At 39.0% G+C, this 16,715-nt stretch overlaps 1 protein-coding gene across 4 annotated transcripts in view; it reads left to right on the forward strand.

Annotated features, from left to right (window-relative positions):
- Nucleotides 1-16,715, forward strand: part of PSME4 (proteasome activator subunit 4) — a 106,731-nt gene that overhangs the window by 54,186 nt on the left and 35,830 nt on the right. For all 4 annotated transcript variants that reach the window (XM_020809917.3, XM_020809918.3, XM_020809919.3 and 1 more), the window contains 13 exons: nucleotides 2,882-3,039; nucleotides 4,325-4,420; nucleotides 6,190-6,245; nucleotides 7,825-7,881; nucleotides 8,134-8,189; nucleotides 8,278-8,376; nucleotides 9,820-9,882; nucleotides 10,006-10,101; nucleotides 10,710-10,841; nucleotides 12,526-12,735; nucleotides 14,413-14,549; nucleotides 15,295-15,348; nucleotides 16,349-16,478. In XM_020809917.3, coding sequence (XP_020665576.3) covers nucleotides 2,882-3,039; nucleotides 4,325-4,420; nucleotides 6,190-6,245; nucleotides 7,825-7,881; nucleotides 8,134-8,189; nucleotides 8,278-8,376; nucleotides 9,820-9,882; nucleotides 10,006-10,101; nucleotides 10,710-10,841; nucleotides 12,526-12,735; nucleotides 14,413-14,549; nucleotides 15,295-15,348; nucleotides 16,349-16,478 — 1,344 coding nt within the window. The remainder of the gene's footprint in view (nucleotides 1-2,881; nucleotides 3,040-4,324; nucleotides 4,421-6,189; nucleotides 6,246-7,824; nucleotides 7,882-8,133; nucleotides 8,190-8,277; nucleotides 8,377-9,819; nucleotides 9,883-10,005; nucleotides 10,102-10,709; nucleotides 10,842-12,525; nucleotides 12,736-14,412; nucleotides 14,550-15,294; nucleotides 15,349-16,348; nucleotides 16,479-16,715) is intronic.

Genomic DNA, 16,715 nt, shown 5'->3' on the forward strand with positions numbered 1-16,715 from the left:
ACATACTGCTGAAGCCTACCTTGTAGGATTTTGAGCATAACCTTGCTAGCGTGTGAAATAGGTACAATTGTACGGTAGTTGGAACATTCTTTGGCACTGCCCTTCTTTGGGATTGGTATGTAGACTGTTTTTTTTCCAGTCCTCTGGCCACTGCTGAATTTTCCAAACTTGCTGGCGTATTGAGTGTAGCACCTAAACAATGTCATCTTTTAAGATTCTAAATAGTTTGACTGGAATACCATCACCTCCACTGGCCTTGTTGTTAGCCATGCTTTCTAAAGCCAACTTGACTTCACTCTCCAGGATGTCTGGCTCAAGGTTAGCAACCACACTATCTGGGTTGTCCTGGACATACAGATTTTTATGATATAATTCCTCTGTGTATTCTTGCCACCTTTTCTTGATGTCTTCTGCTTCTGTGAGGTCCCTACCATTTTTGTCCTTTATCATGTCCATCTTTGCAAAAAAGGTTCCTTTCATATCTCCAATTTTCTTGAACAGATCTCTGGTTTTTCCCTTTCGATTAATTTCCTCTATATCTTTGCACTGTTCATTTAGGAAGGCCCTCTTGTCTTTCCTTGCTATTCTTTGAAAGTCTGCATTCAATTTTCTCTAAATTTCCATGTCTCCCTTGCATTTTGTTTCCCTTTTCTTCTCTGCTATTTGTAAGGCCTTGTTGGACAGCCGTTTTGCTTTCTTGCATTTCCTTTTCATTGGGATGGTTTTCGTTGCTCCCTCCTGTACAATGTTATGAGCCTCCATCCATAGTTCTTCAGGCACTCTGCCCACCAAATTGAGTTCCTTAAATCTGTTATTCACTTCCACTGTGTATTCATATGAGATTTGGTTTCGATTATACCTGACTAGCCCAGTGGTTTTTCCTACTTTCTTCAGTTTAGGCTTGAATTTTGCCATAAGAAGTTGATAACCAGAGCTATAGTCAGCTCCAGGTCCTGTTTTTCCTGACAGTATAGAGCTTCTCCATCTTTGGCTGCAGAGAACATAATCAATCTGATTTCGGTATTGCCCATCTGGTGATGTCCATGTGTAGAGTCGCCTCTTGTATTGTTGGAAAAGAGTATTTTTCCTGACCAGCTTGTTCTCTTGACAATACTCTACTAGCCTTTACCTTGCTTCGTTTTGAACTCCAAGGTAAAACTTTCCTGTTGTTCCTTTTATGTCTTGACTCCCTACTTTAGCATTCCAGTCCCCTATAATGAGAAGAACATCTTTCTTTGGTGTCAGTTCTAGGTGGTGTTGTAAATCTTCATAGAATTGGTCAATTTCAGCCTCTTCCACATCGGTGGTTGCTGCATGAACTTGGATTACTGAGATGTTGAAAGGTCTGCCTTGGATTCGTATTGAAATCATTCTATCATTTTTGAGATTGTATCCCAGTACAGCTTTTCCCACTCTTTTGTTGACTATGAGAGCTACTCCATTTCTTCTATGGGATTCTTGCCCACAATAATAGATATGATAATTGTCTGAATTGAATCCGACCATTCCCGTCCATTTTAATTCACTGATGCCCAGGTTGTCAATTTTTATTCTTGCCATTTCCTGTTTGACCACAATGCAGTTTAAAAATATACAACCAATTCATTTTGCTATCTCTCAAATAGGAATCAAGTCTAAAAAATCTGCAGGCGAGATGACCTGTTTGCAAAAGGTTCCCAAGGTTCATAGATCTTACATTCCAGGTTCCTATGCAGCATTGGACTTTTTTTTCACTTCCACTTCCAGGCGCATCCGCAGCTTAGCATCCTTTCAGCTTTGGCCCAACCACTTCATTAGCTCCAGAGCTACTTGTATGTGTCCTCCGCTCTTCCACAGTAGCATGTTGGACGCCTTCTGACCTGAGGGGCTCATCTTTTAGCATCATATCTTTTAGCCTTTTGTTTCTTTCATGGAGTTTTCTTGGCAAAGATATTGGAGTGGCTTGCCAGTTCCTGCTCCAGGTGGATCGCGTTTAGTCAGAACTCCCTGCTCCAGGTGGATCGCGTTTAGTCAGAACTCCCCATTATGACCTGTAGTCTTGGGTCTCCCTGCACAGCATAGCCCATAGCTTCTATGAATTACTCAAGCCCCTTCACCATGACAAGGCAGCAATCCGTGAAGGGGACAATACTATACTAGGATAAGCAAATTATCAAGGATAGAACAGTTGATTTTAATAAGTGAGACATTATACTTCTGTATAAAAAAGAAAGGAAAACATATCCACTAGACATCAAGAGTTCCATCAACAAATAACCTAAAAAGTACAGAAAGTATAAAAATTGCAAAGTGCCAAATATTAAGGCAATAAATTAAAATAATATGAAAAAATATATATGTCATCATACCCCTACAAATTTCATTAAGTGGAGTCATTCCAAAACCTCTGCTGAACAGTTTAAAACAATTTCTAATAGGTAATAATAATAGTTTGTCTAATAAGTCTAATAATTTGCTTCCTGAAATTAAAAAAATTAATAATTTTGCATACAAGTCATCTTGCCTGCAGTTTTTTAGACTTGATTCCTATTTGAAAGACAGCAAAATGAATTGGTTGTATATTTTTAAATATGCATTTTGTATATTTTAGCCATAAATATGTTTTATGAGCTTTTCACCCGACCGTAATAAATACATTATCTCTCATACTGTTACTATTTCCAGCAGTCCTAACTTTCCAAAATTTGTTCCAAACCTGATTTAAGCAGTTGTTGATAGCTGCAAACCTCCAGAATAATTTTGCTGTGACACATCGCTGTAGCTTGGGATGAACGCTGCAAGCTCCTTTTATCTCTAATTATCTCCTTGTTCAGTGTGTAACACAGAATTGTTTAAGATTCTTGCTAATTGCAAAATGCATGCTTTGGTTTTGTGTGTATAGGACTGGGGTAAACCTGGAGACCTAAAGAACCTTGACATCCAGTGGCATGTTCCATCCGCTGAAGAGATGGCTTTTTCTTATGAATTGCTGGATTCATTTCTTCAACCAGAGCTCGACAAGTTATCGCACTATGCAGATGGAAATCTTGAAATGTCCAGGTTGGTAGAAGTAGAGTTGGTAGTTGGGGGTGTTGTCTGAGAAGAAGTACAGGTTAACTCAATTTTGATTGTCAAGATTTCCTCATATCAACTCTGGAATGAGGGGTGATGGAAATATTACCGTATTTTTCCATGTATAAAATGACACTTTCCCTTAAATAATTAAAGGAAAAATTGAGGGTCATTTTATGCTCAGAAGTAAGAAGAGGGGAGGGATCAAAGTGATTTGATCCCTGTTTTCCCCTCCACGTTTTGCAAAAAAAATGAAAGGGGAAAGCGATTTTGGCTTTCCCCCTACATTTTTATTGCAAAAAGCAGCTTCCCTCCTCCAGGTTTGGTAAAGAAAATGGAAATGGAAAGCGATTCCTACTTTACCCCTATATTTTCATTGCAAAATGTTTGCAACAAAAATGTAGGGGGAAAGCAGGAACTTTCCCCCTCCATTTTCTTGACGAGAAAGAAATTTTGATTTAGAAAGGTGGGGGTGTTTTATACATGGGGCCTCTTATACACAGAAAAATGCAGTACAGTCGTGCCTTCCAAGACGATTTTACTTTGTTCCATGAAAATCGTTGTGTGAAAAAAATCATCTTGCGAGGTTCCCTATGCATTTGGTCTAAAAAAAAAAAGTCTTGCGAAGCATCGGTAAAAAAAAAATCTTGCAAAGCACAGTCATTTAAAAAAACATATTGCGAGGCACGATAGTGATCGCAAAAACCAAACGTCTTGCGGGTTTTTCGTCTCACGAGGCAATCGTCTAGCGAGGCACCACTGTACTTTTTTCTAATTGATCATAGGGCTCAGTATTTAGTAGCTTAGTAATCCTGACAGCGGACCTGTGATGAGAACAAATAACATTATCCCTGTGTCAGAGATGTGTGTATGTGAAAGAGATCTTAAGCACACATTCAGTATGCATCTCAGCTAGTCTGGGCTTCTGGTGTGCGGTTGTTGGTACCAAAAAGAAATGACAACAGTCTCCTATTATTTTTTATGAAGGAAGTAATGTTCAAATCTCTCAACAACCATAACAGAAGATGGGCACAGCCACTTTATACCTATGAGTTACAGATCTTGAGCGGAGAATTTTTTTGTACTCTGTTAGAGAGGGTTGCCCTTACTTTTCAAACCTTGAGACGTGGGGTACCGAAGAGAGCCCTCTAGTGTTGGTAGGCTTAATGGCGGATACAGTACAATAATGCCAGAACACAAATAGAAATGCAGCTGCAGCTGAACTATGTTTGAACATCTTAAATACTGAAATGTATTTAACATTTACTTCCAGAGATGATGTGCAACAGTGTCTTACCATAGTACACAATTGTCTAATTGGTTCTGGGAACATTCTCCCTGCCCTGAAAGGAGACAGAGTAACTCACCTGTAAGTATTTTTTCTTCTTCTATGTATGTAGCAAATGGAATGATTCACACTAGAGTAGATAATTGCCAGGATTTTTGTGTTTTCACCCATTGTTAATGACCAGTTAGTACTCTATCTTTTTAGTTAATGACTAGTTAGTAATATATTTGTCATTTCCTATGTCTATTTCTGCTTTGATTTTGTAGGGACCATGTCACTTTCGGTCATATGCAATGCAGATAATCTTGAGCTGTTCTGATCACACATTTGGAGAAAGAGATTTTCATTCTCAAATGTAATCCATGTAGTACTTCTGTTAGTTTTAGCATGACACTTTGTGTTAAGTGACAGAATGCTGGATAGGGACGAGCACTTACCATGGTTCATTGGTTTGGCACGGTTCAGCAGATTAGGCCCGCAGGTGTTGTGTGGGTGCCTCGGATTCTGCACTCTCCCTCCTCTAGCAGTCAGTGCCGTGGGCTTCCTTGCCCTGTCTTCTGAACGGGTGGGTGCCTGCAGGAGGAGGCAGGCCACAGAGTCTGGGACACCTGTGCAACACTTATAGGTCTGATCCTCCAAATCGTGCTGAACCGACAAATCTTGGTAAGTGTCCCTCTCTAACGCTGGATATTAAATCTTTATTTCAAAAACAATTCTTGATGGTATCCATTGGTTCAATGAGATTTAAAGATATGTGTATACATGCAGATAGCTGGAGAGAGAGAGAGAGATTTTATATAAATCAAGCTTGCTTATAAACATGTATTGAAGATCATAGTAAATGTAATAGTCCCAACTGAATGTTCACTTTACATTCAGTAGTTGATCCAGTGGGCCTATTCTAATTGGGCATAGCAACTGGTCCAAGTTATTATCGAGGATTGTTATCCTTCCTTAAAAAAAGCATGCTCCTGCAGTTCATCTTCCAGAGCTAAATGAACTGAAGATTCTTAGCAGCACAGCACAAACAGTGCTTCTGTCTGTGCTGGCTGTGGTTTATCTCTTCTATGCAACTATTTAATAAGAAGACATCAAGGGCTTTCAGGTAACAAAGTCTGGAACATTTTACCAAAGACCAGCTTAAAACTTCACGAATTAATAAACAGTTTTATTTTCTGCAGTGTTAAGTCTGAGTTTCCTCCAGTGATGCATTTTCTACAGATACCATCCTGTTCAAATCCCCAGTTTATTCTGAACAGTGGTTACCTTAACCTACATTATCTAAAAAACATAGGCTATAAGGTTACAAAGGACAGTGAAAGCCTGAAACACAAAATTAGCTGTTCATTACTGTTGTAATATTACTCGTCAAGGATTTGCTCAAGAAAATCTTTGCAAAAAATGTGGAAACTGCTGTCTTTATTCTCACTGTAAAACACTCAACAATGGTATGATTATGGCTTCAATTGATTTCTGTCTTTAAAACCATATTAAAGGACAGAATATCAGGATGATTTCCAAAGATTTTAATGGTGACTAAATGGGCTGGCTAGATAGCTGAGTGATGTAAGTATCTGGCTTCTGAGCCAGACACAGCCACTGTGTCTCCTGCTAGTATCCAGTGTGGTCATGGGCAAGCTGCGCATCCCATAGCACCCCCAGAAGAAGGGAATGGTAAACAACATCAGAGTATTCTCTAGCTGGAAAAAACCTTGAAAAGGCTTGCTATAAGTTAGACTTTAATTTAAGGCACATAATTTTTATATAATTAATAATGGAAACCTGAGAAATTACATCCATGGCTGTAGGTGCCTTGTTTAAACAACATTTATCTGTTGTGTCTTCTGCAGGGTGCCAAGTCTAGTGTCCTTAGAAGAGATCAGACTTTATACTGGTGTGGACTATGGTAAGTGAGCCCTAATTCTTAGAAAAATCTCACTGCTTCTCAGCACAGCAGTCAGCTAACTACTTGTTAGAAGGTAGCAGCTGTTGTTCAACTGCATTTTTAAATTCATACCTCAGTACACAGATACTGATATTCTATGCAAGGAGACTCAGCTTAACATCCCTCTACTTATGCACAATTATAAATGCCCACATGCTATGTCAGGTGAGAAAGTGCTTATGTATAGAATTGATTTAGAGTGTATTTTTTAAAACTTCTACCTCCAAGAACAGACAGGACCACTTTCCTAACATTGAGTTTTACATCAGTAGGCCCTTGTTTTTGCGTGTCTGCATGTGTTACAGTCGACAAACCATTGCTCGTTCTTTAGAACAAAAATCTGATCTGGTCTTCTTACACTATAAAAATGTTGTGGGCTTCCTTATGCACAGTGACAAAGCTATTTGCAAATACAATGAACATCTTGGGAAGGTAGTGGACCTCCCTTCATTGGAGGTGTTTAAAAAGGATTTGGATAGCCATTGATTAAGTGTGGTTTTAGCTAGGGATTTCTGGCTTGAGTGGGGGGTTTGTTTGTTTATCAACAAAATGCCTATATGTTATCTAGTGGCATCCCACTGCTTTTGGGGGGGGGTTCTAATAAAAGCATATAATAAATACAAGATAACAACCATCCTCCCAGCCTTACTTTGGAAATATAGAAAGCAACTCACAAAAGGCATGAGGTGGTGACCACGGGCAAGAAGGAATCGCATAGAAAAATGAATAAAGTCAAAAATAACAATTGGAAAGGAAGATGGTTCTAAAATGTCTCTCTGAAAAGCAAGGTTTTAATGTCCTTTCTAAATGCCAGGGAAGTAGGAGCACCTTGACAGATAGTGCATTACACACACAGGTGGCCACTACTGAGAAGGCCCAGTCCCTGGTCATGGACTTCTTGGTCTCCTTCAAGGTGGCTACCTGCAGCATGAAGGCCTGGGAGGTGCAAGTAGCAGATCTCAGGGAGAGACCCTGTGACAAGTACAAAGAAATGAAACCATGCTGCTTATATACTGCCACATAATGCATAAGCACTCTCTGGGTGATTTATAGTTTAATAATGCAGGCTACACATTGCAGGCTACACATTGCTTCACATTGAGTGAACCTTGAGCTGGTTACCTGGGATTGAACCTGGGTTGTAAGAGTTTGAACTGCAGTATTGCAGTTTAACCACTGTGCCACAAGGCTCCTAAAAAGGCCCCAAACCATTTATTTAAAGGTTTATATGTCAGCACTTTAGTTCTCTGCTTCTAGAGTAGTGACTGGGTATACTCAGAGGAAGACATATGTGCTGAGCAGTACCTAATAAGGAAATGAATGAAGAAGTCCCTGTTTTCATGTGAGCTTTGTGTGTGTCTGTATGCTTGATTATACCTATATCTGAATCTTTTTGGGCCTTCCATGTAACATTGTTGGGGGGGGGGTTCTTTTTCTTGTGTTTATTTTGCTATCCTTGCTCCCAGTGACTTGTGCCTTACAACACTGTATAATTTAAAGCATAAGCTTTATAAATAAGGAAGACTCTTTACTTTTCTAGATTTGTCAAGGGAGAATTACAGAGAAACAATCAGCAAAGTCACAAGGAAACTTCTGCGTAAGTAATGTTTGCAGCTGCCTTTCCCCACCTCCCTTACTTCTGCATAGATGATTTAAAAGATTTGTAGTTCACTGAAGTTTTGAAATGTAACTTGATAAACTAGAAATGAAGGAAACAAAACCCCATTGTAATTCATTCTTGGTTCTCTGTAGACATAGACAGTCTCTGTTTAAGTAAAGTGTCCAGTAATCTATAAGTAAGTACTTTAAAGCATTTTACTGATCTAGTATTTTCTCTCTGCCATTATAGATTATGTGCTTGACAACTCGGAGGATGATATTAAGTCTTTGTTCCTCATAATAAAGGTATGGTTGTAGTTCCTAATGTGTTTTCCTAACATTTCACAGTGAGCGAGTGAATTTTTTTTCATTTAACTTTCCCCCCATTTTACAGATCATTGGGGACCTCTTACATTTTCAGGGGTCACACAAGCATGAATTTGATTCGCGGTGGAAAAGCTTTAACTTGGTGAAGAAATCTATGGAGAACAAGGTTGGTTTGAGTAACTTATCTAAACATAAGTAGCATTTCAGAAATTGTTCTCACCAAAGAACAAGTGTTGATGCAGTTGTTGAAACAGGGGCACTGTAAAGCAGAGGTGTACAGTCTTGTGTGTTAAACTGTATTTCCCCCCTCTCATTAAGGTTCTTTATTGCCTTTCCATGTTATTATTTATTTATTCCTTTACAATATTTTTAACTTCTCCTTAAAACAGACCAATGGCAGTTTACAACAATTAAAATACAGTATTAAAGCTAACAACAGAGGGTAAAAGGATCAAATGACTACAGTACTTTAAAAAAAACATGAGCATCAACAAACACATTCAATGCCGTAAGGTACAACAATTCATTTAAAAACAGCACTCAGCAGTCAGTCATTCAGGGAAAGCTTGCCTGAAGAGAAAGGTCTTCACCTGCTTACGGAAGGGCAGTAAAGAGTGGGCCAGCCTGGCCTCCTGTGGGAGGGAGTTCCAAAGTCTGGAAACAGCCACAGAGAAGGTCCTCTTCTGTGTCCCCATCAGATGCATTTATGAAGGTGGGCAGGCTGAGAAGAAGGCCTCTCCTAGTGATTTTTACACTCTCATAAAGGGAGATGTGGTCCTTGAGATAGCTTGGGCCCAAGCCATGTGGGGCTTTATAGGTTAAAGCCAGCCGTTTGAATTTTGCCTGTCAACAGATTGGCAGCCAGTGGAACTGCTGTAACAGGGCATTATGTGATACTTTTGTTCAGCCCCAGTTAGCAGTCTGTCTGGTGTGCACTTTGGATCTGCTGAAGTTTGCTGACACTTCCCAAAGGAAACCCTGGGTAGAGTGGGTTACAGCAATCCAGTCAGTATGTAACTAAGACATGAATCACCGCAGCCAGGAATGGTCGCAGCTGGCGCGTTAGTTACAAAGGGGCATGGCTGCACGGGGGGGTGGAGACCCACCCAGCGGGGCTGAAAATGAGAGGGAATGTTGGTGGTAACTGTGCCAATACACTCCTGGCCACTGCTGAAATCTGGACACCCAGACTAAGAGATGAATCCAGGAGGACCCCAAGCTGTTCACCTTAGCTTTCAGAGGAGTGTAAATAGGAGATACAGTGGACCCTCGACTTACAGACGGCTCGACTTACAGACTTTTCGAGTTACAGACTTCTCTGGCTGCAAAATTTAGATTCGACTTGAAGCCAGAGAATCGACTTACAGACCAGAAAAAAACCAAAATGGAATAAAAATAGAATAAAAACCACTGGTTATGGGATCAATCGGTTTTCAGTGCATTGTAGGTCAATGGAGATTCGACTTACAGACTTTTCGACTTGCAGCCACCATTCCAATACGGATTAATTCCTTAAGTAGAGGGTTCACTGTAATCCAGCAAAAATCCCAGTATGCATAAAGTTGTTTTCAGGTTCACATAATAGATCTGCTTTTCTGTTTATTTGCAGCTTCAAGGCAAGAAACAGCATATTAGAGCACTGTTAATTGATCGAGTCATGCTGCAACATGAGGTAAGGTGTGGTTTTTCATGGACATTGTTACTGGTCATCCCCTTCTCAGTTGTCGTATCGTCAGCTTGAACTTGGATATCCACAAAAGGGGAAAAATATACTAATTTGACATTTTTTGTTTAGCTGCGAACCTTGACTGTTGAAGGCTGTGAATATAAAAAAGTACACCAAGACTTGATCAGGGACCTTCTGCGTTTGTCCACCAGTTCATATGGCCAGGTAAGCGTGGATCCTTTGTGTAGACAGAACATTAAGGATGCTGATTTTCCAGCTAGTGTTTTCATGGAATATAGTGCTCTTCTCAGAGTTGGGAAAGATTTGTTTTGGGGTGACAATTCTGAGATTCCCATAGCAAACATGGTCACTGGCCATGCTGTCAAATAGGAATCAACCGGAAGAGAAGGGCATTTTTTCCTGCCCTAGCACCCCAGCTGTGGAATACCCTCCCCTTGGAGGCTTGATTGGGGCCAACATTTTGCTGCCCAGTTAAAGCATACTTATTTATTAGAGCATTTGAAGGTTGAGGTTCATGGCCTGCGTAGGTTTGAGTGTTCAGACGTTTTAATTTTGTGTTTTAAATGGCTTGATTTCAAATTGCTCTAATTATCTTATGTTTTTAAATTGTTCTACACAGCTCTGTAACCTCATTCTGAGAAGGTGTGATATTGGGTGGGCTAAATAAAATAATTTTAAAAATCAAGTAGGTGTAGAGGAAGTTGCTGCTCCGAGTTACAGGACTGGGGACTCAGCAAACCACCTTATAGACAGAAGCTTATTGTCCCTGTATTTAATTTGGAAATGAAAGTCTGCTGTGTTTCTTTCCTTAGGTCAGAAACAAAGCTCAGCAAGCATTTTTCACTGCCCTAGGGACTTACAATTTCTGCTGCAGGGACGTAATTCCTTTGGTTCTGGAGTTTTTGCGGCCTGATGGGCATAATGTCACTCAGCAGCAGTTTAAAGTAAGGTTTCTGTTAATTTTCTCTGTTGTTTCTGTGACACTGAATAAACTGTATGCAATGTGCTTGTTAGTTGTATAGTCATGTGGATGTACTACTTGTAAGTAGTGTCTAGTGAATTATGGTAATCATGAAAACCAAAATGACATTAATGTCAATGTGCCCGATGCTTACTCCTTTCTAAGTTCTTCAGAGTGCAGTTTTAACAATACTGTCCATATACCTAGACGGCAGGTTGTGTTTTTTATTGTCTTTCCCAAAAAAATGTATCATTCTTTCCCTTTGAAGTACCTATGACCTTGAGTCTAGACACATTTTTAAAACATTTTAATTTGGCTGGCTGGTAATGGTGGGCTTAAGCCAGTAGATTATGGGGAAGCATTTTAGTTTTTCTTTACTTGCGTTACATGTGAATAGCTTAGGTTTTTTTCGCAGTTTTCTTTCCACATGTAACATATTGTTATGGAATGTACAGGAATTTGATTCCTGTGTACCAATTTGCTTTATGGGTTGCAACTTATTTTGCAGTTGGAAACGCCTTTTAGATTTACATTTTTGTTACAGGTGAAGAAAACGATAACCATAAAATAAAGCAACAAAGTTTACAGTAATTGTCTTCATTAGCACATTTGCAGTCGTGATAGCATGAGGGAAGCCCCGCTGTGCTGAACAAGCTGATATTAAAATATAACATGAGAAACACATAGGTTGTTCCCACCAGTGTTCAAAACTGGCTGTACTGTGTACTTCCTCTTTGCGGTTTCTGTAACCCACACACCTGGTTACTGGGCTTGCATAGAGCCTCCTTTGGAACATTCCAGAGCAGAGCTATTTAGGAAGGAGCCCTGCCTCCCCAATCTACCCACCCCTGTAGTTGTGCAATAACTCAAGCTTCTCAGTTCCTTTTTGTCCATCGCCAGAGCAAGATAGAATTTGAATACCTGCTGTGCTGAATGATCTCTGTGAGGCTTTGGGCCTAATGCTTGTTACTACTTTTATAGTAGACTTTGGTCTAGATGGACAGGGTGTAAATTTAATAAATGAATAAATAATTTTTTTCTTACTTCTGTCTTTTCTTTTCTTTTCTTTTCTTTTCTTTTCTGGATTTTGGGTTTTTGTGCGGTCTTTGCCTACCGTTACAATCTCCAAATCCTCCATTTGTGGGGATAAAATATCTCCCATGGATGGTTATTCCCACTGTCTTCTTTGCTTAGGTGAATCCCCCCCCTACCAGTCGCCCAGAGTAGACTTCAGTCTAGATGGGTGGGGTATAAACAAACACATATACATACATACATACATACATACATACATACATACATACATACATACATACATACATACATACATACATACATACATACATACATACATACATACATACATACATACATACATACATACATACATACATACATACATACCAGTCCTTTCAATTTGTAAAAGTTTTCCTAAGCAAGGTGTTAGACAATTGAAGCTAAGACTTTTTGTGGGAGGAGCAACTTTTAAAGGCATCAGACCAGATGGAGCAGTATTACTTTGCTATTCTTAGAATAGCAACCCTTGAAGTTAGAATTTCTCAAAAACCGTATAGGCTACATTGTGCACAATCAACAACATTGAATCTTTTCAAAACTATGACCTTAATTTTAGGAGAATAATTTGTCTTAAAACTTAATTTCTGTAGGGTGCCTTGTATTGCCTTCTTGGAAACCACAGCGGAGTGTGTTTGGCCAATCTCCATGACTGGGACTGCATTGTTCAAACATGGCCTGCCATTGTCTCTTCTGGGCTTAGCAAAGCGATGTCCCTGGAAAAACCATCCATAGTTAGACTGTTTGATGATCTTGCAGAGAAGATCCACCGGCAGTATGAAACAATAGGACTGGATTTCACAGTAAGCATGAAATAATTATTTCACTTAGCAACTCTTAACAGGAATAGCTGTAGTGAGGTATTGCGAGAAAAGGGTCTCAATACCAAATGGTGCAGTGTGCAAATGTTGTAGTGTGGTATGGCTGTTGCTAAGAACATTAGTCAGCAATAATGTTGAGAGGTAAATGATGTACATGGAAAAGCTTGGGATGTGAAGCCAACATTTTCTGAATGTTTGTTTGTTTGTTTGTTTGTTTGTTTATTTATTTATTTATTTATTTATTTATTTATTTATTTATTTATTTATTTATTTATTTATTTATTTATTTATTTATTTATTTATTTATTTATTTATTTAATTTATATTCCGCCCACTCTACCCAGAGGTCTCACGGCGGCTTACAATAATTAAAATTCAATACAATAAAAATAAAATGATTAAAATACAATTAAAATACAATTAAAATTGCCATCATCAGGACCCACAAACTATTGACTGAAACCAAGTAGTACATTGCAGTTTGAAAAATTCCTAGTGGGGATTTGGTGAGAACTCCTGTAAGTCCCACTGATTCAGTGGGTCTACTCTAGTTGCAATATTCACTGCGAATATCCACCATTTTATTCTCACTTTGCACTTGGTCATGATAAGTCAGTGGTTGAACTTTTGCTTAGCATAGTAAGTTGCAACTAGAGGGAGGACCATTGAATCCGGGGAACCTGTGGAGGCTTTCACTTACCAAATCCCCACTGACCCAATGGGCCAACTCCAGTTGCAACTAGTACTGATTTCAGCCAATGATTGCTAATTGATTTTATTGTTCCTGTGGATGAAAAGGTCCAAATAAATGTGACAGCCCAGAAGCTGTTGGAACCATGGAATGTGGAGCTACTGTGAGAAGGAAGAAGCATACACAACATCACGTGTGCACCTATATGTAGAAAGTGGACACGTTTGATTTGCTCTGTGAACCAGTATTGGCCAGCCATAGCTCATAACAAGATGATTTGTTATCTTGTTGCCACAAAGAATTCAAGGTTTGGGGGGAAGTAATAGAGAGTGTTTCAAGCACACTTATGGAAATACTTTAAAGTTTTCTAAGGATGGAGAGAAAGGTAGAAAGAATTGTTGTGGAGATGATTTGAAAGGTTTTATAAGATGAAGCTAGACTGCTGGACATTTTGAAATATTTTCCTAGAGGAGAGATGAAATGAAACAGTTTTTATTCATTTGTAAGACTGAATACTGTATGTTATTTCACCACTGCTTTTTCAAAATATCTTTCTCTCGATCTATCTCTCGATCGATCTATCGATCGATCATGCCACCCACACTACCCAAAGGTCTCTGGGCGGCTTACAACAAAAGCTTACTGCACATCATTAGGGAGGGGTCAAGATTCAGTAGAATTCCCAGGATGGTTTATATGATAGTCACAACTCAAGATGAAAAGGACAAATGCCAATTCAAAGCCTTAAACCAAACTTTTAGTCCCAACTAGAGCAGACCCACTGAATTAATGGAACTCACATAACTGCTGACTTACCAACTTCCCACTGATTCAGTGGCTGAAATCTTGCTTGTGATGGGGGGCGGTGTGTGTGTGTGTGTGTGTGTGTGTGTGTGAGAGAGAGAGAGAGAGAGAGAGAAGTTCCTTATTTTGCCAGGAGCTCTATTTGTGTTTCTTTTCCTTTCCAGGTTCCAGAGAAATGTGTTGAGGTTGCTGTTCTCATGCAACAATCAAGTGATCCACCCAGTGGATGGGCGAGACTGACTTCAGAGGAGATTCAGTTGGGGATTCAGCGGCAAAAGGAAAGGAATACAGAATCCTCTCAGTAAGCGCAAAAGCCTAGAATGAAAGAACTCACCATACAGTTAGCATGCATTACACTTACACTAAGAAGTTGCTGTTCAACCATTTTTGCTTTTCTTCTTCTTCTTCTTCTTCTTCTTCTTCTTCTTCTTCTTCTTCTTCTTCTTCTTCTTCTTCTTCTTCTTCTTCTTCTTCTTCTTCTTCTTCTTCTTCTTCTTCTTCTTCTTCTTCTTCTTCTTCTGCATTGAGGAAATCTGAGAGATACTGTGTCTGTCTCATATGAGCAACAGCATGCCTGCCTTCAGACCTTGGAAGTAATGTGTTTGAAATAACAACATTACCTGTAACTTGTTTACATTTTGGGGTAACAGTGTCAGTTTTTCAGGTTTTAACACTAATGCATTTATTGGGTTACATGTTACTTCAAAAATGTTGCTTTTTAGCTTATTTTAGGGGCTGAGCTACCCATTTTTGGTCATTTTTCTACTTATAAAGATACTAATTTGTTCCTCATAAATTGGTGGGTAATATTTTAGAAACAGAGATAGAGGCGGATTTAAGCCATAGTTGACACTTGTCTTTGGATTGATAACAGACTTATTGGGGCGTGTAGTATTTCCTAAAAGTTTTGCATGTATGTTAGCTTGTAGAATGCTTTTCCTTTGCTACAGAGAATCCAGATTCTTTGGACTGGCACAAAGCCAGATGACATCCTGCATATTGTTGCTGAAATGTCCCAATATCTGAAGGTTTCTTTTTGTTTTCAGGAACTATGAAAGTTTGATTAACAGGCTGTTAGACTGTGTGGATCAAAGAAATCTGTAAGTGTTTTTATCCCCAAATTTAAATCCTGCTCTCATTATTTATCAATTTTTAAACAGGACTGTGTATTATCACCTGCTCCTTGTCTATCTTGCTCAGAGTCCTGTGCCAGATATTTTTCATTGAGGGTTTCCACTCATATAAAAAGAAATCAAAAGAACACCCACCCCAGGATTTTCACTTGAGTCAGTACTACTTGGTCATTCACATGAATGACCAGAACTTAACATCAGTGGGATGTTTGATGAGCTGATAGTAAATAGTTGGTGATTTGCCCAACAATTGCCTTAGAATGGCTTGTGCTTAAGGGAACCAATGCCTTTTGGAAATTTGTTGACAATGGATCACACACCATCTCTTGGCTTTTAATATTTGTCTTTGAAAAAACATCATCAAATTAATGATGTAAAGTAAAGCACAAAATAATCTTTGTCTTGAAAGAGCAGCCCCAAACTTTTATTCTTCATATGGGTACCTTTGATTTGCTTTAAAATTCTGTAATTTAGCAGACTAGCTGTTACTGTGTTTTACTACTTCCATTTCTTTATGGTCAAGTGAAAAAGGAAATTGAAGAATGTGGTGGCATATGTGGTTTACTGGAGATACCCTGTTTTAAAGTAAATTTAATATGCATATGTTCGTATAAAAAGAAAAGAACACCTACCCCCTGGGTTTTCACTCGATTCAGTACTACTTGGAATTTAACAACAGTGGGATGTTTGATCAGCTGATAGTAAATTGTTGGTGACTTGCATTGCATTGATTTCTTTAATATTCATATATGAGCATTGTAATGCAATTTTAATTTTGGCATAATAGCAGAGTAAAAACATTTTTTCCACCAAATCATCAGAGTTAAATCATAATGTGCCAGTTTTGGAAAGGAATGGAGTTATGGTGGCCAAAAGAGTTTAATACACTAAATTCTTTTTAGTGAAATCACTCTGTCAAACAGGATTGATTAGTTTCTCCTTTCTTTCTCCCATAACTTTGTTTCAGGCCTTGGAAGTTTGAGCACATTGGCATTGGTTTTCTATCCCTTTTATTAAGAGATGACAGGGTGTTGCCTGTGAGAGCCATAACATTTTTTGTGGAATGTCTCAACCATGATGCACTCGTTGTTCGCAAGGTAAATATGCCAAACTGATCGCAGTGCAAAGAGCATAAGAACAGTGTGTAAGAGTAGTCATGGGAGGACGCAGGGGTCTGTTTAGTCCAACATTTTGCTCATTATGATTGACTGGATGCTTCTGGAAAGTCTCAGCAGAAGATGAATAAAGTCACATACTTTCACTCTTGATTCCCAGCAGCTAGTACACAGAAGCAAGCCATCTCTGATACTGAGGGCAATGTATAATATATTCCA

The sequence above is a fragment of the Pogona vitticeps genome, chromosome 1 (assembly GCF_051106095.1).
Source record: "Pogona vitticeps strain Pit_001003342236 chromosome 1, PviZW2.1, whole genome shotgun sequence".
Taxonomy (NCBI): domain Eukaryota; kingdom Metazoa; phylum Chordata; class Lepidosauria; order Squamata; family Agamidae; genus Pogona; species Pogona vitticeps.